Source organism: Cetorhinus maximus, chromosome 17 (assembly GCF_964194155.1).
Source record: "Cetorhinus maximus chromosome 17, sCetMax3.hap1.1, whole genome shotgun sequence".
Taxonomy (NCBI): domain Eukaryota; kingdom Metazoa; phylum Chordata; class Chondrichthyes; order Lamniformes; family Cetorhinidae; genus Cetorhinus; species Cetorhinus maximus.
The window spans coordinates 63,072,682-63,098,036 of record NC_135895.1 but is presented as its reverse complement, the minus strand read 5'-3'; the positions used below and the strand labels follow the sequence as shown (position 1 = coordinate 63,098,036).

General features: G+C 42.7%; 1 protein-coding gene across 2 annotated transcripts in view; it reads left to right on the top strand.

Moving 5' to 3' along the window:
• Window positions 1-25,355, top strand: part of alg6 (ALG6 alpha-1,3-glucosyltransferase) — a 54,394-nt gene that overhangs the window by 18,715 nt on the left and 10,324 nt on the right. For both annotated transcript variants that reach the window (XM_078561318.1, XM_078561316.1), the window contains exons 9-11: window positions 8,832-8,917; window positions 12,630-12,714; window positions 15,853-15,923. In XM_078561318.1, coding sequence (XP_078417444.1) covers window positions 8,832-8,917; window positions 12,630-12,714; window positions 15,853-15,923 — 242 coding nt within the window. The remainder of the gene's footprint in view (window positions 1-8,831; window positions 8,918-12,629; window positions 12,715-15,852; window positions 15,924-25,355) is intronic.

Genomic DNA, 25,355 nt, shown 5'->3' with positions numbered 1-25,355 from the left:
GCCCTTCAATCTCCCTGAGGCAGCTCCGTGCCTCGGAGATTGAAGCGCTCTTTCGTGCGCATGCGTGAAACAGCGCTGTCTCCAACTCTCCCTCCTCCCCCCGCCCACACAGGTAGTGCTGAGTGCTATAGATCACGTATTGCGCTGGGTGGGCCTTAATTGGCCTGCCCGCGTAAAATGGCGGCGCGGAGCCAATCGTGGGCAGTGATTGGCTCTGCAACCGTCCCCACCCGCTCCTGCTGAGCCCACTTGCTGCCTGAAAAATTCAGGCTGTGATTTTCTTGGTCTACTTGACCCAGTATCACATTGGGAAAAGCATTTATTTAATGAATCATTGAGACAGCTTTGTCTTTTTTAAATTCATTTATGGGATATGGGCATCACTGGCTGGGCCAGCATTTATTGCCCATCCCTAATTGCCTCTGAGAAGATGGTGGTGGGCTGCCTTCTTGAACTAGTGCAGTCCCTGTGGTGTAGGTGCACCCACAGTGCTGTTAGGGAGGGAGTTCCAGAATTTTGACCCAGCAACAGTGAGGGAACGGTGATATATTTCCAAGTTAGGATGGTGAGTGGCTTCAAGGAGAACTTCCAGGTGGTGGTGTTCCCGGGTATCTGCTGCTCTTTCCCTTCTACGTGGTGGTGATTGTGGGTTTGGAAGGTGCTGTGTAAGGTGCTTTGGTGAGATTCTGCAGTGCATCTTGTAGATGGTACGTACTGCTGCCACTGTGCGTCGGTGGTGGAGGGAATGAATGTTTGAGGATGGGGTGCCAATCAAGCGGGCTACTTTGTCCTGGATGGTGTCAAGCTTCTTGAGTGTTGTTGGAGCTGCACTCATCCAGGCAAGTGGGGTGTATTCCATCACACTCCTGACTTGTGCATTGTAGATGGTGGACACGCTTTGGGGAGTCAGGAGGTGAGTTACTCGCCTCAGGATTCCTAGCCTCTGACCTGCTCTTGTAGCCACAGTATTTATATGGCTAGTCCAGTTCAGTTTCTGGTCAAAGGTAACCCCAGGATGTTGATAATGGTGGATTCAGCGATGGTAATGGCATTGAATGTTAAGGGGCGATGGCTAGATTCTCTGTTGTTGGAGATGGTCATTGCCTGGCACATGTGTGGCATGAATGTTACTTGCCATTTGTCAGCCCATGCCTGGATATTTTCCAGGTCTTGCTGCATTTGTACATGGACTACTTCAGTATCTGAGGAGTCGCAAATGAACATTGCCCAATCATCAGCGAACATCCCCACTTCTGACATTATGATGGAAGAAAGGTCATTAATGAAGCAGCTGAAGATGGTTGGGCCAAGGACACTATGCTGAGGAACTCCTACAGCGATGTCCTGGAACTGAGATGATTGACCTCCAACAACCATAACCATCTTCCTTTGTGCTAGGTATGACTCAACCAGTGGAGAGTTTTTCCCCCGATCCCCATTGACTCCAGTTTTGTTCGGGCTCCTTGGTCACACTAGGTCAAATGCTGCCTTGATGTCAAGGGCAGTCAGTCTCACCTCATCTCTAGAGTTCAGCTGTTTTGCCCATTTTATGAATCAAGGATGTAATGAGGTCGGGAACCGAGTGGCTCTGGTGGAATCCAAACTGGGTGTCAGTGAGCAGGTTATTGCTAAGCAAGTGCCGCTTGCTAGCACTGTTGATGACCCCTTCCTTCACTTGTCCTGCTTTTTGAGTACAGGACATACATGGACAATTTTCCACATTGCTGGGTAGTTGACAGTGTTGTAGCTGTACTGGAACAGCTTGGCTAGGGGCGCAGCAAGTTCAGGAGAACAAGTCTTCAGTATTATTGCCGGAATACTGTCAGGGCCCATTTGCGTTGTAGCATCCAGTATCCTGCCTTCAGCCGTTTCTTGATATCACGTGGAGTGAATCGAATTGGCTGAAGATTGGCATCTGTGATGCTGGGGACCTTTGGAAGAGGCCGATGTTATGGCACTGCTGATGGTAAATGCTGAGTTGCTCAAATCCCAAAGAGAAACTTGAAACAAGTTTCACAACTTGTTTTGCAGTTTGTATAAATTTCAAGATGTGTGCCTTGAATTCAGAAGTAATAAGACCACCAAGTCTTATAGGTTTTTTACAAAACTATAATAAACATTTATTAATAGGAGAAATGATTTTAAATACATACATAGATCTACAAATTACTATTATAACTTATAAATCCCCTAAATCTAACTCCCAGTTACACTTTCGTAAAGGCAACAGCAAGACACACAGATTTTAAAAGACCCAGGCAAAGAAACATGATACCTGAATAAGTCGAATTCAGAGTGAGTTTTCTTAACTTCAGTCCTTTGAAAACAGCAGTTTGAGGCAGAGATTCTGAAGGCTTTTCACAGTTGTTAGATCTCTAAATGCCTACCCTTACATACAGCCTTCGCTCCTCTATAAATATTTTCTCCTTTTGAAGTAAATTCCCATTGTTTGACTATGTCTTTGGACTTTATCTCCCTGATAATAAAAATCTCTCATAGCACTAAGTTTTACCAGTAATCTTTGGAAAAAATAAACACACTGTTTCTAAACTTCACCTGGCTAGGTGATACATTTTACCCCTCCTTTGAAAACAATCTAGTCTGGTTTATTTAAAAATGCAAATTTTTTTTACCTTACATTCTAAATGTCCCCCATGTTTACTTCAGACAGCTGCCTTTAATCCAATCAAGTCTCTTTTACACACGCACGCACACACACATATATAGACACATCCCACTATTACCCTATTTTACAATGAATTCGAGAATTCCAATAACTTTGAGATGGATCATCCAGATTGTTGCGAATGCTTCATGCTTACCTTTTGCACTGATGTTCTGGGCTCCTCCATCATTTAGGATGGGAAGATTTGTGGAGCCTCCTCCTCCAGTGAGTTGTTTAATTGTCCACCACCATTCACTGCTGGATGTGGCAGGACTGTAGAACTTAGATCTGATCTGTTGGTTGTGGAATCTCTTAGTTCTGACTAAGCTTGCTGCTTATGCTGTTTGGCATGCAAGTAGTCCTGTTTTGAAGCTTCACTAGGTTGGCACCTAATTTTTAGGTATGCCTGGTGCTGCACCTGGTGCCCTCCTGCATTCTTTATTGAACCAGGGTTGACCTCCTGGCTAGGTGGTAACCACATGCATGTAGGTCAGACCCAGTGAGAAAGGCTGATTTCCTTCTCCAAAGGTCATTAGTGAACTGTTTTTAGAGAGATTTTTATTGAATTCAAATTTCACCATCTGCCATGGTGGGATTTGAACCCAAGTCCCCAGAGGATTACCCTGAGTCTCTGCATTACCAGTCCAGTAACAATACCACTAAGCCACTGCCTCCCCATTAATTATAAGTTATTAATATCCTGTTTCATATCAGTATGCAATAAGTATGGCAATGCAGTAAATCTATATAATTAGGTAATGAGCTGAGAAGTTTCAGTATTAAAAGTTTACAAAACTTGCTTTTGCAATTCTTGTCTTCAAACCAGATATAATTTGACAGGTTAATGGGTTGAAGAAAAACATTTAGGAGTCAATGTTTTAATTGATTCAAGTGTAGCTAACATATTTTAGCTATCTTGCAGAAAGCTCAGGACAGGGAGTGTGTGGATTCAGACAGAGATTTGATTTTAATGCTCATGTAAGAAAGTAAAAAATGATTTTCAAATACACAATACCTTTACTCTTGTATATCTCAAAAGTCCTTCACATATAATGACTTTGAAGTGCATTGGCCACTGTTGGTTGGCAAATATAGCAAGTCACCTTGTGTGCAGCAAAATCTCACACAGCAGTGAGGTGAATGATTAGGTAATTTATTTCTGGTGGTGTTGGGTTGGGGTGGCGTGTTGGCCAGGACACTATGAGTACTTGTTCATTAGATGATGCCATGGTACTGTAAATATGCAGTGGAATAAGCAGAGGAGGCTTTAGCTTGCATTTCTCTTCAAAAGATGGCACCATCAATACAACATTGAAGTGTCAGTCTAGACCATGTGTGGTATTAAATTTTGCATAACAAAGACACTGCTTCTTATGGTCTTGGATACTAGATCACTAAACCAAATCAGCTGGTTCCTGGGCTGTTAATACATACGCCATTTTGACAGCTGACAGGATTTATGTTACTACAATCTTTAGGCATCACAGCTGAGCCCAATCCCAGCCTACCAGTATGCACACTTCCCAACGTTGTTTTCCTTCTTTTTCTCCTACCCCTGTAATATATCATGTATTTACCCCTGCACTTCCAGAACTTTCGGAACTTTGTTTACTTTTTTGTGGAAATATCTTTAGACAGATTTTGCTTTTTTAACCTTGTGGTCTTTCTTTGTCCATCTTTCCTGAAACCTAGAGCCCAGAGACATATGGAACACATGTTTGATTTCTCCCACTCTGTTGAATTTGTATTCTCGTTTGTGAGGGAAGCCAAGAAAATGCCAAGAGGCTTCACCACTCCAGTCTTGCTCAGCACTTTTGGTATCCAGGCAATAGATGTATTGATAGAGGCCATTTGCCCTGCATTCCAGCTCTAGCAGATGTGTGGTGTTGCAGGGACTAGTAGGGGGGGGGGGGGGGGGGGGTAAAAGAGAGTAGCATGTTTTGAACAAGAAGTGCAACTGATATTGGACAATGGAACATAAGTTAAAAGAGAGAGATTGAGGTTAAAATCAGAAAGAAGAAAAGTCTAAATCCAAACTTTTTTTTCTGGTGTTTAGTGGCTCTAGTGTTTAGACAAAAGCAAGTCTCATCTTTATTCTTGGAAGAAGAGATAAAGGAAGGAGACTTGTGATGTCTTTGTCTGAGCTTCTTTAGTTTGAACTGCTGTATGTGTTTGTGACCACTAGGCCCTTCTCTCACCTCCACAATTTTTTTTCATTGCAATCTTCTTGTATCCCTATTTTATTGATGTTAGTGTTTACACAGAATCACAGAATTGTTATAGCACAGAAGGGGGCCATTTGGCCCATCGTGTTTGCACCAGCTCTCTGAATGAGCAATTCACCTCATGCCATTCCCCGTAACCCTGCACATTCTTCCTTGTCAGATAACAGTCTAATTCCCTTTTGAATGCCTGGATTGAACCCGCCTTCACCACACTCTGAGGCAGTGCATTCCTGATCCTAATCACTCAGAACCTGGAAAAGTTTTTCCACACGTCACCATTGCTTCTTTTGTCTTAAATCTGTGCCCTTGATCCTTCCACATGTCAGAACAGTTTTTCCCTATCTAGTCTGTTCAGATCCCTCATGATTTTGAATACCTCCATCAAATCTCTTCTGTAAGGAAAATAGTCATAGCTACTCCAATCTGTCTACGTAGCTGGAGTTCTTCATCCCTGGAACCATTCTTAGGTATCTTTTCTGCACAGTCTCCAATGCCTTCACGTCTTACCTGAAGAGCGACACCCGGAACTGGACACAATATTCCAGTTTAGGCTGAACCAGTGCTTTCTACAAATTTAGAATAACCTCCTTGCTCTTGTACTCTATGGTGCTATTATTAAAGCCTAGGATACTACATGAACTTTCACATTCTTCCTCTGAGTGTGCAGGTTATTCCTGTGTTTCTTTTGCAGACTGAGGAAGTTTGCTTTTTTAATATGTGATTCATTGTATGAGGTCCAGGTGCCGAATATTTCAGAAGACCCACTGTTCCTTATTTTATATTTAATTTTTTTCTCTAAATTTGTGGCATACACGTATATGGATTCCAGGACCGGCACTTCTCTCAACTAGATATTCATGTATAACCCCACTATTGGCTGTTTGACCAGAGAGTCATCCAATTAAGTCTAATCTTCATCATTCTCAACCACATGAGTACTGTCCAGAAGAGGGAATATTACTGAATAGGGATTTGGAACAAAAGCCCTGGGCACCAATTTCCTTCAGAATTGGTGGCACCACAGTCAATTGGAGCACTGCTAATGTTGCCCTGGCTGAAATCAACTAACTCTTCAGATTCTGAAATCAAACTGAAGATCTTCCAGGTTTGCATTCCTCAACACTCATTGGATAGATTAGCTGGGGCAATTAGGGTCGCAACAAAAGCCCAGCTTTTTCAGAGAAAGCTGCTAGGCTTTTACTGTAAACCTAAGAGAGGAACTGCATGTGCATTTGTAATGTTCCTTTAAGCTCTGCAGGCATCATCGTGATAAACGCCTTCAAATGTGATGGAGTGTGTGCAGAGAAGAATTGAGTAATCGACTATTATGTGGGATAGAAGAACTGTTTCCTCAGTTGCTGTATTAATGTTAAGAGATTTGAGATTGCTTTGATGTCTGAGCTTTGTACTCTGTATGTCTAACCATTAGGTCCTTCTCTCACCTCCAGTTTCCAATCCTCCCTTTCATTGCAGCCTTATTGTCTCCTTATTTTATTAATATTAGTGTTTATCTGAATTTCTGCATTATTCCTAAGCTCCAGAAATGTTGCTTACAAGCTCTTCGTCTCTACATTCCAACCATATTAAAATGAAAAATCAGTACACAGTAAACTCTAGCTCATTCATTCTTTAAATTCTTTCCTTCCCCCTACAATCAAAGTTTTTGAAATGCAAGCTTGATTTCACCTAATCAATGCCACTTGATTTATCCTGCTTCCTCTCTTACTCTTCAGTCTTTGTGCTGCCAAAACACAATAGCCAATTAGACTTTCCTCGGTTATGATCTATTTTGAGATTCCAGGTTATAGATTTATGACAGCTAAGCGGACATATTTTCTATGAATGACCACTAGTCTGTGCTATTGTATAGTTTAGTTATAATCTTCACAGATGTTAGTAAATTAAGATGTTAACTATGTTTTTCTGGTACTTGCAATAGTTTACAACTAATGTTGTTGCCCAGTAGCAGCAAGTGAAGTACTTTATTATTCCCTTGGTGTTTCAGCAGCTGAGGATTAGAATTGTATTTGGAGAACTTGAGCATGAATTCCAGCTTCAATACTCCAAGTATTCAGCCTCCACCGACTTCCATGATTTGTGTTGCTGCGCGACGGAATGTTTCAGAACACTATTTCAAGAGGGGACTGCAGTGCACATCAGTGGCCGACCCAAGAACGCTCATCTCATTGCATTGTTTCAGCTGATTGGTTGAGTAGAGTGTGGAGGCAGGAAAGCACAGATACAGATGTAATAACTAGAGTTTGAACTTCCACTTTCCTGGCCCAGTTATCTTACTCATTAACTACCAAAGAAAACAAAAGTGAACGATGTGTGGAGAGGCTCGCAGAACGACAATTGTTTTTATTAAGAGTGAGAAGGGACATGATGCCAGAATCTGGTGGGCCCATGAGGTAATATGGTGTTATATGGTTGTGTTGCTGTTCAGAATAAAACACCCCATTGATACCTGGCTTTGGCCTGCTAGGTGTCATTAGTCAGAATCATTATGGCATAAGAGGAGGCCATTTAAGTCCATGCCAGCCCTCTGTCAAGCAATCCAGTTAGCCCCATCCATCCACTCTATTCCCGTCATCCTGCAAGTTTATTTTTCTCAAGTGCTCATCCAATTTTCTTTTGAAACCATTGATTGCCTCAGTTTCCACCAGCCTCATAGGCAGCAAGTTCCAGGTCATTAGCACTTGCTGCGTAAAAAAGAAAAAGTTCTTCCTCATGTTCCCCCTGTATCTCTTGCCCAAAACCTTAAATCTGTGTCCCATAGTCCTTGTACGATCAGTAAGCTGGGGTCTTTGTTAGGTTCTGCAGCAGGGTCACCAAACTTTATTACATATTTGAAAAAATAAGAAATAGCCAAAATATTAATTGGAACAAGAAAATACCACACAACTTAACAATCTGTAACCACAGACAACCCCTCCATGAGTAGAACAATCTGAAACCTATAACGGAGGAAGTTGAGAAAAGTCACCCGGCTATCAATGTAAAACTGCAACCGTTAGTCAACCCTAATTGGATTCCATAGGTAAATTCTTCACTAGAATTTACCCAGCTCCCTTACTAAAGAAGTTATTCTGTTTTTGCTGGATCTTTGTTCTGGAAGAAATCTTGTTTTTATTTTTTGCTGTACATTTTCCAATAATACATTCATAGTTTAAGATAAATACCTTATTCGTCAATAGATTTCGATCATGTGGAATAGTTCAATCGCTGATGAAGCTGAATGAGTTAACTCCTTCACAACAAATGACTGGTTGGGAATGTAGTAACATACCACAATGATTCATGTCTTGCTGAGTGGAAAAAAGCTATTGTCTGTGGGTAGTAACAGAATAGATAAATAATCCAGAATATTTATGCCTCAGGATGTTAACTGGAGGAATTAGAGTCCATGATTGGATAGATTGTATACATTGTGTGGAAGGAGTGGACTTGATGAATTTGATGGCCTTTTCTCATTCCATTCTTTCTAACCTCATTTTTCTGCCAATTAAAATAATTTTAGTTTTTTGAATATTTTTTTCCATTGCCTGGCATTTTAAATCCCAGAATCATCGCTGTGCTTCTCTTAAACTTCCCTGCATCTTTTAGAAGGCCTTGACTCAATATCCATCTTCCTTATTTCAAATGTGTACTTGCTGGTGAATGATAACCACTGTGCATGCACTGTCCACAATTTGCATGGTCCACAGGATCCCACACTTTGTATGAGTCACCATGTCTGTGGACAGAGCAGGCAAGTAAACAAATGGCTACCATGGTCATGTGTGCACCAGTGAGTTGAAACTGGTTAACACTTGGTTTAAAAATTGGAATGCAACTTATACTGTTTCTGATCCTTGTTAATGTTTTCCAAGGACACAGGTAATCAATGAAACAATTTGCATGTTGTGTCCGATGATTCTTTACATGTGTTTTCTAAATAGGATAAAGTTGGAAATGTGTGGTGCAGTTTATCCGTGATATTGAAGGTGAAGAAGGTTTTATCACCTCAAACCCAGGTTTGGCTCAGGTAATGTTTTGCCCCTGTTGATCTATTTTATGTCATGAAGATATTTCATGGTTTACCTTTCATCACTATGCCCCATCCTACCATTGATTACTTGGTATTTTAAGGTAATTATAATTAACATACATTAATTTAAAAGTTCAGTGTGAGTTTATAACTCCCATTCAAATTTTCTCCTCATCTTTGCTGAAGATGGGGACTTGTGTATATGGTTCAGTAAATGCCACCTATTTTCCATTATCACTCGCAAGTCATCATTCAGACAAGGCTGAAGCGTTTGCACCATCTTCAGCCAGAAGTACGGTTAAACCTTAATCTTCCCAGAACTAAAAATTGCCTCTAAAATGTTAACATGAGCCATGAACTAGATATTCACAACAGTGTCCATTTAATATTCACAACATCTATAAAGCATAAACTACTTTATATGCAGAAAATTGTTGTTTCTATTTTACAATATTTTAGTTTGGACAATATTTGACTTATACACTGGCTAGAGTGAGTAGACTATTAGTGACTGATTTGGATGGCCAGTCTGTGCAGTGTGTGAATGGTCTATCTAAAGGTACAGTTCAATGCAAGTGATCCTAAATTTAGCATTTTAAAGTTCTTGCAATAACTCAGCAGGCGAATGTGCTGCCTCCTGTAGTGCTGAGCCATTTAGAGTAGGAAGCTGTGACCCCTGATATGTTTTAAGTTCACTGATCACACTGGTATGACTTTAGGGACACTGCAATTGATCTCATTGCTCTCTTCTATTGAGGAGATGATCTATATATTGGCTTCTGAGGATAAATGCAGATTTGCCAGTGCTAGGTGAGGACAGATTGCACCTGATATGCTCTCTATATGAGGAGTGGCAGCTTGGAGGTATACAATAGGCTGTCAGTACTTGAGACCTCGAGGCTTCAGAAGAGATAGGAAAGAAAAAAGAATTGCTGCATCAAGCTGAAAATTTATTTTTGTTTGTGCAGGCTTGTGTCTTTGTGCATATTTTCTCCTGTGAATCTGAAATTAAACCCAACTCAAAGGGATAAAACACTTTCTGCTAGCAACGGGACTGTTGGGGTGATGCCAGTCTAGTTTCTACTGGGAATAGGTTTACAGCACAAAACAGCCCACAGATCAAGCTAAATTGCAACTAAACTAGCAATCTCCCTCAACCACTAGGTTGGAAAATGGTCACACTGGTGCTTGTGAGGCAGACTGTTTTGGAGCATTTACTCTACATTAGCGCTGCTTATACTTGACAGTAAAATATTTGATACTGACACAATGGGCAGGATTTAATGACCTCTGAGGTAGGGGGGCGGGGGCGTGTGTGTGATCAGGTGGGGGTATGTGGGGTGGAGATCCCATTGCCCTCCGATTAGATCGGGGTGGGAAAGCTTGTGGGCAGCATTCCTGCCTGGAGACCAATTGAGGTCCTTAAGGGATTCAGCCCACTGCCATTGGTATTCAACCAGCAGTGGGCAGAGGCTCGTCATCTGGGGAGACTTCTCAGCAAACCCTATAGAGTTTGCCAGCAGCCTACCAGAGGGGCCTGTCATTCACAGGCACTTTGTGCCCAAACGAGGGATCCAGCAGCGGGAAGGGATGAGCCTGCAGGAAGTCACCCTCGTTGCCCTTGTTTCCGACCCCCCCCCCTCCAAAAGAAAACCCTTGCCGGGTGACACCCGTCCCTCAATCCCCATCCTGCCTACAGCTACGCTGGGGTTCCATTGGTAGGCCCCACTGTCAGACAGGTGGTGGCCAAAGCTCCCAGTGGCATTGCTGGCCTTCGATTGTCTAGCAGCTTTCCCACTGTTAGGGGCTTAATCTGACCAGAGGCCTGATGCTGCCCAGGTAAATGTTAATTACCTTGGGATAACATTGGGCCTCCCAGAGAAAAGCGATGCAGAAATCCCACCAGTTCTTCAACTGCTGGGTGAGGCACTGGCCATCCACATTAAATCCTGGCCAGTGAGACCAAAGCTTATTTAAAAAATGCCATTAAGTTAGTAGATGACATGAATTGCTGAAAGGTTTAAAGAAGAGGGAAGAGGAAACACAAATAAAAAACTGGGTAGGTGGGTTAATGAGGGCCAATAGCCTTTAATGTGAGCAAGTACAAAGTGCTACAACTAAGGAAAGGAAATAAACAGTGGGAATGTAGAATAAAATTCTGTTTTACGGAACACAGCACATGAGATGGATTTGGGGGCAATGGTGTGTAGATCACTAAAGCCAACAGCTCAATGTCCAAGTCTGATATGGAAAGCCAACTGGAACTTGGTATAGCCAGAAAGATAGAGCACAAATTCCAGGAGGCGGTAGAGTCTGTATAAGGCAGAGCTACAACTGCACCTGGAGTAATGTGTACAGTTCTGGTCACAGCAAAGATATCCATGTTGAGGCAGTTGAGAAAAAGGCAGCCAAACTGACACCTAGGTTAAGGCACAAAAACAGCAAATTTTTAAATCCTTTTTTCAAATTTATTTTTATTTTTATTTATTTATTTTTATTCATTTTTTAAAATCACTTTTCCCCAACCACCCCCGCCCCACCCCACACAAGGTCATCTGTCACGTTTTATGTTGTTCTTTCACAAAGTGCTGACCCTTGTTTTGCCATTAACACATTCTGTTTTCACCTACATGCCACTATCAGCACCTGCTTTAGTCTTCACCACGACAATTAATACTGCCTTTGTCTTGTGTCCATGACATCTTTGTCAATCACTTTTAGCCCCCACCTATCACTGACCTTCTGTCTTGCTTCACCTGCTCCACTTCCCTTAAATAGTATAATTTCCATCACATTTCTACTTTGCTTTAGCTCTGAAGAGTCATACAGACTTAAAATGTTAGTTCTGTTTCTCTCTCCACAGATGCTGCCAGACTTGCTGAGTTTTTCCAGCATTTTCTGTTTTTATTTCAGATTTCCAGCATCTGCAGTATTTTGCTTTTAACCTAGGTTAAGGCTTCTTGGCTATGAGGAGAGATTGGAGTGCTGAGGTTTGTTCTGGAGAATTATTATTCAAGATACTTAAGGATATGGGCAAATTGCACTAAATCTGGAATCAAGGAACACAGGCTTAAGCTTAGAAGAGGGAAGGTGCAGAAGCAGTTTAGCTCTAACTACTTTGCGAAGAGCATGGTGAATATTTGGAATATACCATTCAAACATACGATGGAAGTTGACAGTGTAGGGAAAAGAAGGAAGAATTGGACAAATAATTGATGGAATGGAGGATTGTTTTCTGGACTGGTACCTTACAAAACTCCTATTTCCCAGACTGACATCCCACACCTTTAGAAGTTCAAAAATTTTGAGAGAAAAAAATAAAGCATCCTATTTTGTACCTCTAATCAGATGCTCAATTGAAGTGTGTGGAAGTTATTTGTTTCTCCAAAGGGTTTTCTTCAAAATGAGTTCTAAAGTGGTAGAGTGCTCATGCTCCCTTACTATGGATAAAATTCTTGGGTATCTTGGGTAGGTTAGCATTTGACATTAAGTACAAGTGCCAATTTCCTAGTCTTTGGCAATGGATGAAGAGGAGACTGATCTGATGTGGGGTCTTTCTCAAAAGAAAGAGGATGTTATGAGGTAAGTCAACCCCATCCAGTCTTTCACTCCAGTGCTAATTAATTTTGAAGTATTATTGCTTTATTTTGCATTTGATGTGTTGCTATTTTCTAAGTTAGTTGTTTAACAACATTGTTTCTTTTGTCAGTTTTGCTGCCACACTTTTGACAATATTACCTACGTGTATAAAGCTGACAATTAATCCCACACTAAATGGGTTCAAATTTGCACTGGTAAGTCTTAAATTTACTTCATTTAGGATATATTAATGTTTAATGCATGCAATTAATTTGTTTTTTTCAAATGACTTTCCTGTGGTTCCATTGGTAAGTGGAACCAAGCTGTGCTGACCAGGAAGGTCCCTTGATTCAGTGGCCCTGGTCAGTATTGAGTTCATTGTTTCAGCCAGAGTATTAGTGAAGGAAAAATAACCTGAGTTTGCTTCCTTAACACTATCCAGTGATTTCAGTGAACTGCATGTGTGTGGACATTTGGTAATGACAGGATTGGGCAGAGCTGTGGTTTCCTTCACAGTTAAATAGCCTGATAACACCCACTTTTTCAACTCTTGCATGAAAAATAGATTGTTGGTTGAGGCACCAAAGGGCTGATGTCATCTGAGGAACTGTATCTCTTCCCCAAGTCTAGATAGCATTGCTGCACTTTTCAAGTCTATTATTCACACCCACTTACTTTCTAACAAAGATCACTGGGACAGTGATCAGGAATGGAAACGGTGGCTGGGTTTTCTCCTTCCTAGCCCAAAGGGCGCTGACACATCTATTGTGGCCCTGGATTGGTTAACTTACAGTTCGGAACTTCCTGTTCTGTGTTACTGCATCATGCAGTGCATTTACTCACCCAGTTATTAAGAGTTCCAGTTTAAATAAAAAAATATGTAAACCCAAATTGTTTGTCTTTTAATATTGGGCTGTAAGAGAATTTTAATAGACTACAAATAAGAGAATTTTAATCTTCACCTTTAGATTTTGACCTTCTGGTAGTTTGGCACTTATTCAGGGAATGTAACCCAGTGTATTAGGAGTGAAAGTGAAGACAGATAATGACAAGATTCCATCATGTCACAAGATCCCTCCACGGCTGGTAGGGGACATGTGTTGTGGAATGTGAGCTGCACTCTGCAGGCACACCAGTTTCAGACAAAATATCAACAGTGTTCTGTGCTCCTTGATGGACTGACTCAGTGAAGGCGCTGCTCAGTGTAATGCTAAAACATATAGATGGGATGATTCCAGGTTCTATTGCTCAACTGCTTAGTTAGTTAATCTTTGCTGAGACAGTAGTTGGGGTTGTATAATTGGATTCGTTGCTTTAGGAGGGGAAAAAAACCAGCTTGTGTTCCCACTCCTGATTGCTGTCTACTGACTCTTCCTGGATATTTGCTTGTTGGGTGAAAGCATCATCGGGCACAGCTGTGATGCAATCCATAGTTGTTTGGTCCACCAACGTTCATTTTTCAGCCAAAAATGACTGCTTGGGTGAGATTCCAGAGGGCAGCCAGCAGCTGTGGAGTAAACATGAATTCAATGCAGGAAACGAGGGAAGAATTTTTTTTTTGGGGTGGGTGGGGGATGGGAAGGTGAAGGCAAATAAAACCTTAAAGGATACGCTTGACAGCACAATTACGAATTCAACTAATTTGTTTTAATGTGCTTGTAGCTTAAGATTTAAAATATTTGCTTTTTTTTAAGTGTTTGTGCAACAATGAATTTATTAATTGATTGTTCACTAATAAGGTTTTAAAATGCAGCAATAATTGAGTCAAAAACGCTCTATAAATCTTGTGAGTCATTACAATTCTAAAAGTACTGACAGTTTTGGGAGGATTGGAAATGCAGATTTATGCTTGGAGTGCAGAATAATTTTTGCTGTGATCATATATTGAAGCTTTAGCTATTTATGAACAACCTAAGCCAATTCAAGTAGTTTTATTTTAGACTATATTATTAAGGACCATATTCCCAACCAAACTCCTGCTTAAAAGCTACAGTCATGAATGGTGCACTATGGTGTGATTGATTAGGAGGCCTGTAGCTGTCATTACTTACAGTGAGCTATATAATGCAAGTCTTTCTTTTCTTTTTCTTGATTTCAATCATGCCACTGGGGGCAGTTGTTGCCAAGTAGATTGCCACAGGAAGATAGGGCAGTAATTGTCCTGTTTTAATTGAACCCCTTCACTCTGGGATTGGAGTTGAGTTAAACTGGCCTCCTAATAGAATCTTATTGCATCCTTATGCTGGAAAGCAAGAAAGGGCAAGGCAACTAGTTTGGTCAATATCCTATAGCCGGATAGTCCATGAACAGAGAATTGGAGCCATGGGGAGAAGCATGTCTGCTGAGTCTTTCAGGTGCATGGTAGCCAGACTATATTTTGACTACTACTGCTTTAGTATAAGAGGTATCTTGAAGGATCCTTTGTGGCTTTGAGGAAAATGTACCATGATGTGGTATCAAGGCACACAGACCAACAAATCCTGATTCAACCTTTAGTGTAAGAGTTAGCTAAGCACAGCCAGTGTAGCATGTGGGGTGATGCAATTGACCATATTTCCTTCCTAACCTAGAGGCACTATCAATCAGTTTCCCCTCCTGATCGATGTAATATGTATAAGAGCTGATGCAGGGTGCTCTGTCTTATGGAATAGTTTACTGACACTGTGTAAGCCAGTGATTCTTATAATACAGTCTGGTCTCATTTGCAGCCCACCTTCGTTCAGCTGTGTTTCTCATTAGACATGGTGTTCCTTGTGTCACATCTTTCATGGTCTGCCTGCCTGTTGCATTTTGACTGAGCTGGGATTCAGCACCGACCCCTCTCTACTGCTGTAAAGGAGTGCAAGTTACCTCAATGAGGGGGCAGTGTTATTCCAGCTTTCCAGCACCAACTGAGAGGGCACTATTAAACTGGTGTAGGCTGTTCCTGGATTCCACTTGGCAACTGCCTCCAGTTGTATAACTAAAATTAGGAGCTGTGTTAATAGGAAATCACAGGAACAAACCAGGATGCCACCTCTCTGAATTGACACATTCCCAAGAGTTGTGTTAACTGAGTAATAACCAATAATTAGCACTGGCCTAAGCCCACACACAAATATCAGAGGGCTGCTGGTATCTGTGTAACTGTAATAAAAACAAGGTGCTGGAAATACTCAGCAGGTCTGGCAGCAGCTGTGGAGAAAGAAAGAGTTAATGTTTCAAGTCGAATATGACCTCTTCAGAACTGGTAAAACTGCACCCTAGCCTTCAGAAAAGGTGAAGGTTGGGGAGAAACTACATTGAAGATTTCTTGCAATTTTCAATTGACAAAAACTGAAATTAAACTCCTTTTTCACATTCGTATTTTCTAGGTCAATTGTTCTTTGTCATTCTTCCTGTTTTCCTTCCAAGTTCACGAAAAGTCTATACTTCAGGCTGCTCTGTAAGTTTTGAAAATCTGTTATTTTAACCTCCTGTGAGATAGAAACTTATAAACCATGTGATGAGTGAATAAGGAGAATTATCTTCTTTTGCTGCTCTCACTCTGTTAGGACTTGTTAAGGATTTGCTAATATTAACAGTAAATTGGTTAATACTGTGAGATGTTTAAAAACAAAAATCCTTAAGTCTTTTCCTACCTTCAATTTTCCCTTTTTTGTTCAAAGTGTTCACTTATTTGGGATGTGATTCTATAAGTGCTAGCAATTTTTCAAAGCCTCACTCAAGTGACTGTTCTTAATGAAAGTGCAAATCTAAACAATGAATACTGATGGATTATTCAACTGTAGGTGCATTGGTGGGGTTGGGTGGGGCATCGCAACCTAGCCTGCAACCCCCTGGGTTAGGCACACACTTTCTAGCAGGGGTTCACAGGATAGCAACTAGGAGTGGGAACCTTCTTTATATCAACCGCAGCGAATCACAGCTCTAAATGTTTCCTTGGCTGAAGCACAGTTGAGAGATTTAATCTGGGACCTTCCTGCTCTGTATGGCCCACTACCTCAGCAGGCGATTGTATCTTTTTCTCAGTGCAGTGTGATGATATTTATTTTAAAGAGGTACTTTTATTCCCTACCCATTTTCCTTTGTCTCCCTGTTCCATACGGACATTCCTAGTTTTACTGTCCTTTCTGTAACATCATTGTGTTCCATTCCAGTGACATGAATACAAAATGTGGGAACTTGCTCATTCGTAAAGTCATGTCTGCCATAAGAGGAGATTTACACAAAACATCTGCTTCCAGACTGTGTCTAAACCATCATCTCAACATAGTATTGAGTGTTGAGTGTGTCAATAACTCCCATTGTAACACTAACTCAGTGAGTAAGCTCCCCCTTTAAGTTCACTGAGGTGCCCTGTACAGTCTAAGATGCACAGGGAGTTCAAATCTTCAGATTATCATGTGCTTTGGTTTAGTGTTTAAAATTGGTTAGTTGTGATCTTTAAATTTAATGGAATCAGACAGTAGAGGCACTCAGCTGACTTGAAAGGAACATGCATTTTAGTTGAGTTATGTGGCACTTAATTTTTCAGCTTCTAGATGTTGCAAACTATGATAAGTAACAAGATGTGGTATAATGAAAGGGACTTGCACAATTTAGTAAATTGTTTAGAAATATTTAATTAAAAACAAACTTTATTTTACTGAGTCCTATAGCATTCGACAGGTAGACATCTGGCCACTTGATGTTCCTCTATTCTTGTTGCTATATTTTGTTTTAAAACTATTGATCAAGCTTTCCCAATGGTTAAGTGATTAAATGTTCAGCCCGGTGTGGTATTGAGATATAAAGGACCTGAAAGCTCCCATGTTCACTCTATGATTTTTGCTGTTTGTTGATCTTGGCTAGGGCAGCAATTTTCCAGGCTAGAGAGAGTGAAATAGAAATTAAGCACATCACAAAGGAGTGCCCCTGCTGGAAAGGGCATTTTTATTGATGACTGGCGAGGATGGCATTGGTTTAGGATACTGCAATCCTTTGGCTGAAAATTCCATTAACAATCATTGTAAGGGCTTGAACATGAAGAACGGTCAGTTGGCTAAGGAACTATGGCTCTGCTAGAGTTGCTGCGGTCAAGACAAAATTTGAGGAATCATTGGTTACCAGTGGGCTGGGGGGCGGTTACTGAAGTTAAAAGTCACCCATGACAGGCATGTTTGTCGAATGTCACATCACAAGTAATATTCCTTCAAATACTAAATGTTGCCATTCTTCCATTTTGAGGGGGAATTTGCCTGTTTCTTTATAGCTAAGAGTCTAATTTTCTCATTTCTCATAGCTTTACTGAAAATATCCAATAGACATTAGTTCACTATAAAAGATGATGTGAATTTTTCTATCAGGATCAACAATCCCATCCCTTTTTGAAATACCAAGCCTATATCCTTCAGTCCCCGCTCTCTTCAGAAATAGACCTCTTTATACTATTGGGTTCAACAGCCTTCCCCAGCAACATATTTCACAAATCTAAATTAACTTCATAGCCTTAACTGATTAATTTTCAGTTTATCCCTTGGCATTTGAATCTTTTGATGAACAGTTTTCCAAGATAATTTTGGCAGTTCCATTCATAATCTTAGAAACTTCAATGAGGTTTCATTTTACTACGGAAAACAAGCTTAACTTTCTTACTTTTTCTTGTAACTGGAACACGACAGATTGACCCAACTATGCTTTATGAACCTAATCTCTATTTGTGATAGTTGCAGTTGTAAAGAGTACAGAGGTGTGAACTATGAACACACGACTGTTGAAGGTATAATGCATAGAAACATAGAAAATAGGAGCAGGAAGGAGTAGGTCATTCGGCCCTTCGAGCCTGCTCCACCATTCAATATGATCATGGCTGATCCTCTATCTCAATGCCATACTCCTGCTCTCTCCCCATACTCCTTGATGCCTTAGAGCTCAGAAATTTATCTATTTCCTTCTTAAATATATTTAGCGACTTGGCCTCCACAACCTTTTGTGGTAGAGAATGCCATAGGTTCACCACCCTCTGAGTGAAGAAGTTTCTCCTCATCTCAGCCCTAAATGGCCTACCCTGTATCCTGAGAATGTAACCCCTTGTTCCAGACACCCCCAGCCAGAGGAAACATCATCCCTGCATCCAGTCTGTCCATCCCTGTCAGTATTTTATACTTTTCAATGAGACCCCCTCTCCTTCTAAACTCCAGTGAATAAAGGCTTAGTCAGCCCAGTCTCTCCTCATATGACAATCTTCCATCCCAGGAATCTGTCTGGTGATCCTTCGCTGCGCTCCCTCAATGGCAAGTATATCCTTCCTTAGGTAAGGAGACCAGAACTGCACACACTACCCCAGGTGTGGTCTCACCAAGGCCAAAATTGAGACCAAGATATAACTTTTTCAGTAATTACGCTGTAGTATCTATTGTCTTGCTAGTACAAGTTAAATATATTATAATACAGTACATTAACTTGTTTAAGAAATTGCTCATTTTTAAAATTTCAGTGATCAGACACAGTTGCCTTGTCACAACTGCTGCATTGATAAAATTTCCAACACAGTTTAAATTATATATTCAGTGCAATTTGCATGCTCAAGTCCTAGAGCTTGAACTCAACTTGCTGACCCAGAAATGTTACCAACTGAGCCAAATTGATGCTTTAAGCTCATGGATAGATGATTTGTGCAGGCGTTAGGTAATTGTCTACATAATGAATTCTGTCTGATCTGCTGTGAAGGCTAAGTAAGTAAAAGCACCGTGTACTGAGATATTAGACTAAAAATGTTAGGAAGCATCCCAGTTTCGTCCCTGGTCTTTGCTAAGTTATCCACCAGGGCAGTGGTGTGGTGCTACAAGTTACTTACCTGGGAGGGAAAAATTAGGCCGGTTACCTGCTCCTGGTGGCTACCCATGGAACCTTTGCTTAGAAAATGCATGTTTTCAGAAATAAGATCAGCCTTGCCTGTGATGTGTCCCGCCTCCAGATAGACACTCACACATGCACATGTACAAATAAATAGCTTTTTTAAATGACGGTCTAGCCTCAAGCATGGGAAATAGACACTGGAATAAGGTGCAGGCAGGTGCCAGCATTTGAGTATGAATCACCCCCGTCAGAAAAAGATTTAATTTTTTTACTGAAATTAATGTATGTTCACTTATAAAAGAAAATTGGACAGAATATGTTGTGCAAAACTGCATGGAGTAGCTAAAATGAATAGAGCATTTATTTATAAAGTATCTATTATTATTTAACTGAAAATAACTAGAGATTAAGTCATTATTCCATGGTTACTGACTAATCTGATCACTGATATTTCTGCTAGATAACATATCAACCCTTCAGTTTGTTCAAACACAGCCTTCTGCTCTATCTCATTCCAACCTTGAGGCAGTCAGTAGGCAATTTGGCTGCCATAAAATTAACGGAGCAGCCTTCTGCCCAAAGCACATTTGCTGGGAATAATTTATCAAACTTAGCTACAGTTTTGCCTCCCTGGCTCAATTTCTTATTTTAAAATTGTATGTTTTTGTTCCAGTTTTTCCCTCCCTTTTGCTGGACTATGATGCGATAGAAATCAGCCACTCGCTGCTGTTTTACTTAAGTGGCCATTCATCACGTGAGCTTAGTCAGATTGTAGGCAGGCTATTGAACTGGGGGAGGGGCAAAAACATGTACTTAGATGCCATCTCATTCCATCTTGGAAATACCTCAAGCACTTCATGCACAATGTCTGTTATGTAGCCAAATGTAACAACCATTTTGTATATAAGATGAATAACGAATTGAATAACCGATTAATCTTGAGGGCGGGATGTTGACCAGGGCACCTAATGAAGTTTTTATGCTTCCTTAAGTTGTGCCGTTGGATCTTTAACATTCACATGAACCCTTGGAAGAGCAGTGCCACATTTCAATGTCTATCTGAAGGATAGCATCTTTGAATGGAGCGTTCTCATCGGTGCTGATGGACAGGAGGTGGAGGGGGCAGAGGAGAGAGAAAATTAGTAGAAAGTTGCATATTTTCTCTCTTGAGAGCACTGACGGGTGCTTGGATACAATCAAGTGGTGTTAATGGTACTCTGCCTTTTACAGGTAGGCATGCTTCTTGTTGTCCAGATAGCAAGTATGAGAAGAGATGGCAGCTAACAAAAAGGGAATCCATAAGTCTTCTATAAGCATTTACATAGTAAAAGGATAATAAGAAGAGGAGTGGGGCTGATAATGGATCAAAAAAGATCTTTCATGGAGGCGGAGGATATGGCTGAGGTAGTAAATGAGTATTTTGCATCTACCTTTACTAAGGAAGAAGAAGCTGCCAAAGTCTTAGTGAAGGAGAATGTGGTTGACATACTATATGGGTTAAAAATTGATAAAGAGGAGGTATTATAAAGACTGGCTGTACTTAGAGTTGGTAAGTCACCAGGATCAGATGGATCGTATTCGGGGATGCTGAGGAAGGTAAGGGAGGAACTGTGGAGGCACTGGCCATAATCTTCCAGCCTTCCTTAGACAGAAGGGTGGTGTCAGAGGAGTGGAGAATTGCAAATGCTACACTCTTGTTTAAAAAAAAGTTGTAAGGATAAGCCTAGCAATGACGGATCAGTCAGTTTTACTTGGCGATAGGAAAGCTTTTAGAAATAATAATCAGTGACAAAAATAACTGTCACTTGGACAAGTGTGGCTTAATTAAGGAAAGCCACCATGGATTTGTTAAAGGTTAATCGTGTTCACTAACTTGATTTGAGTTTTTAGATGAGGTAACAGAGTGGGTTGATGAAGTTAATGTGGTTGATGTGATGTACATGGACTTTCATAAGACATTTGACATAGTTCCACAAAACAGGCTCACCAGTAAAGTCAGAGCCCATGAAATAAAAGAGACAGTGGCAGTATGCACTTGTTTGAATGACAGGAAACAGAGAGGAGTGGTGAAACAGTTTTTTTTGGACTGGAGGAAGGTATGCAATAGAGTTCCCTCAGGGTCAGTATTTAGAACCACTGCTTCTCTTAATCTATTTCCATGGGCAGAATTTTCGGTTTTGGCGGGCGCGGGCGTGGACCTGATCGGCACCCGGCGATCGGGTCCGCGCTGCCATTTTACACAGGCGGGCCAATTAAGGCCCGCCCAGCGTATTTGCCGACTCCTGTGGATAGCAGGAGTGTGTGGGTGGCGGTGGGCGTGCATAGACCGCTGGGTTCAATGGTGACCAGGCAGTCTGTTTAAAAGAAGGCCTGGCACCCTCCTGTAGGCTGGTGACAATGGCCAATTCGAGGGTGCACCACAGGGAGTTGGCTGAGCAGGCCAGGCTGGAGGGAAGGGCAGAGGTGCAGGCCAGGCTGCAGGGTCTGCCACAGGAGCAAGGCAGGCTGCAGGGTAGGCCAGCGGGGGGACCAATGCGCCCATTGCTTTTCAGATGAATGGCCTTGCTGCCCTCCTCCCATTCAACCCAGCAGGTAGCCTTAGTCGTTGAGACCCCCCTCAATCTTACTGTCGTGACTGCATTGAATCATGTTGGACATTTTTCCTTCTTTGGGTGGGCAAGCAGATAGTGCCCATGCTTAGATCAGCCTGAGTGATTCATGAGGAGATGAGTTCTCCCCTGCACCATGTGTTGCTCTTAGTCGCACATGACTAGCCTGGGGGCAACCTGCAGGAGATGCAGCTAGGCGCATAATCAGAACTCCAACACATGTCTTATTCAGGGTGATGAGATGGTAGAAGGGGAGCCTCAAGGTGTTGTGGCCAAGAACCATCTGCTGCCCTCGACGCTGCACTTAGTTGCGCTTCCTTGCAATGGGAGCAAAGACTGTGTGGTTCCTAAAGTAATGTACACAGCATGTGTCTAAGGTGGCCGTTGGGGGGGTTGAAAGCAGGCATACTATCTTTGTGTGAATGATCAGCAGTAGTGGGGAGAGGAGGCACTGGAGGCCTGATGTGGGCCACAGTGATTGGGGTGTGGTGTGCGTGTGCAGATGCCGCAATGAATGGTGTTCTCCCTTTCTCAGGAGAAGAATGCTCATAATGCGTTGGAGCGTTCGAGGGCTGGAGGCAGCCAGGCTCACCACCTCATGTTAAGCCGCTTCGAACAGGAGGCCCTTGAGCTTGAGAGGCGCCACGCCATACAGGTCAACTGGTGTCAGTGAGGCTGGGATGGAATGGCCAGGTATTTGGGGCCAACAGTGAGATCTGCAATGTCCTCCCAACATCCATAGCACTGATGATTGTTTGATTTGTTGTTGTTGCAACATTGCTCAGTCACAGAGTGATAGAGTCAGAGGTGTGGATCATAGAAAAAGGTCCTTTAGCCCTTCGAGGATACGCAGGTCAAACACATTCCTAAGTCTTCTAATCCCATTTCCCAGCACTAGGCCCATAGCCTTGTATGCCATGGCATTGCAAGTGCACATCCAAACACTCGTTACATGTTATGAGGGTTTCTGCATCTACCAGCCTTCCAGGCAGTGAGTTCCAGATTCCCAACACACTGTGCGCACAAGTTGCTCATCACATCTCCTGTAAACCTCATGCCCCTTACCTTAAATCTATGCCACATGGTTACTGATCCCTCTGCCAAGGGGAAAAGTTCTTTTCTGTTGACCCTATCTATGCCCCTCATAATTTTAAACACCTCAATCATGTCACCCCTCAATCTCCTCTGCTCCAGGGAAAATAACCCGTCTATCCAATCTCTCCTCATAAATCAAACTCTCCAGGCCAGCCAACATCTTGGTAAACATCCTCTGCACTCTCTCCACTCCAATCACATCCCTCCCGTCAAGCGCATTTCAAAACTGCACGCAGGACTATAGCTGTGGCCTAGGCAGCGTTTTCTTGGAACACTACCTCCCTGCTCCTATATTCTATGCCTCAGCTAATAAAGGCAAATATGGCTTTTGCCTTCTTAAACATCTTATGTGCCTGTACCTTAAGGGACCAGTCGACATGCACACCAAGGTCCCTCTGATCCTCGTTACTTCCCACGGTCCTACCATTCATCGTGTATTCCCGTGCCTTGTTTGTCCTGCCTAAGTGCATCACCTCACACTTATCCACATTACATTTCATTTGGCATTCGTCAGCCCGTCTATATCCGCCTGTAATGTAAGGCTGTTCTCCTCACTATTTGCCACCCTACCAATGTTCATGTCCATTGGTTCTGGAAGGTTGAGCACATAATGAGCCGGGGTAAATGGATGAAGTGTGAAGTGTGTCACAGTGTGCACGCTAACTGATCCACTGTCCTTGCTGTTCATTTCAGCATCATCAGAGCATGGCCGCCAGGAGGAGCTGCAGATGCCCCCTCTCACACCTGAGGGCCCTCACGTGTCACCTGCGTCACACCATTTCTGCGAGGCAGGCATCAGCATAGATACTAGCACCTCGGTGGGCATTGGAACACCGGCTAATGTCCCGGGATACATGAGGCTATGCTTTGCTTGGTGTCCATAGTGGAGGAGACTACGCGGAGCATCACTGATGCAATGCGCCTCATGCTTCCTCCATGGAGAGAGTGGCAACTCTCGTGGAGAGGCGCTTCCAGGAGATCTATCAGCTCCTCCTGGGGATACGCTCGGACCTGCAAGCCCTCACAGCGCCAGTGGCCACAGCTGGTCATTGCCAATGTGGGAGATGTTGTGGGCTTCAAGCTTCCCAGCTCGTTGCCTATCCATCCATGGTGAGCAGGAAGGTCTGAGGCGACCTCACGGCGGCGCAGCAGCTGCCTGTTGTATCTGCGGGCTCCTCTCATGGCGCTCCGGATGAGGGCACCAGCTGCTCTGCCCCTCTCCCAGTGACCGTATCATCTGGTGAGGCTGCGATGACTGGGGAGGTGCCAGCTGTGGAACTGGCAGATCCCTCCCAGGTGGGGCCAGCACAGGCTCCACAGGCCAGAGGACAACCGCCAAGGTCATCGGGGCCAACAGGACAGCAGAGTCAGCAGGCTGTCTCAGATGCCACTCCCAGCGATGGGGCATCACCAAGACATAGCACCCGTAAACGAAAGCATAAGGCACCTTAGGCACACCACCGGTTCCTCACTAGTGCTTTTGTGTTGGCCCGAGATTTGTTCCTTATAATTGTTTTTTGCTTGCTTACAGCATTGTTTTGGAATTGAGAGAACATCTGATGTTTAAAATAAAAATCAGATGTGTGACCATGGCTGATGGTGGCTCGTTTGTTCTGCATATGTATGTTTAAGAGAAATGTCATGAGTGTTTGTTTGGACATTCAAATTTATGTCCAAAGCCCTTAGTTCCCACTGATGACCTGGCAGATTTTGCACTTAGGTGTCGAGTATGGAAGCACCAGGCAAGGCTGGTCCTGCTGATCCATTTATGTTGTGCTAGCTGAAAGTTCGTTGGATTAAAGCCTCCCGGGTGTCTCTGCCTCCTTGGTGTAGTCCTGGGTCAGCATCTATCCCCTCAGCATTCCCCTGTGCTTCCTCATCCTCAGAATCAATGCTGGACTCATCGTGTGCAGCCGCAGACAATGTGTCGACACCTTCATCGTCCACTGTGTCCCCCCCCCCTTTCTAGTGCAAGATTGTGGAGAGCGCAGCATGCAACCACTATCAGCGACACACGACCTGGGGGGGTCCTGGAGTGCGCCCCCTGAGCGGTCCAGGCATCGGAAGCGCATCTTGAGAAGACCGATGGCTCTCTCCACCACAGCCCTTGTGGAGGCGTGGCTCCTTTTGTAGAGCTGCTCAGCTTCTGATATTATTTAACGGAGAGGCATCATGAGCCACCTTCTGAGGGGATAGCCCTTGTCACCCAGCAGCCAGCCATCAAACCGAGCCGGAGCACTGAAGAGCCCCGGCATCTGGGAGTGTCTGAGGATGTAGGCGTTGTGGGAGCTGCCTGGGTACCTTGCGCAGACTTGTAGAATCTGCACCCTGTG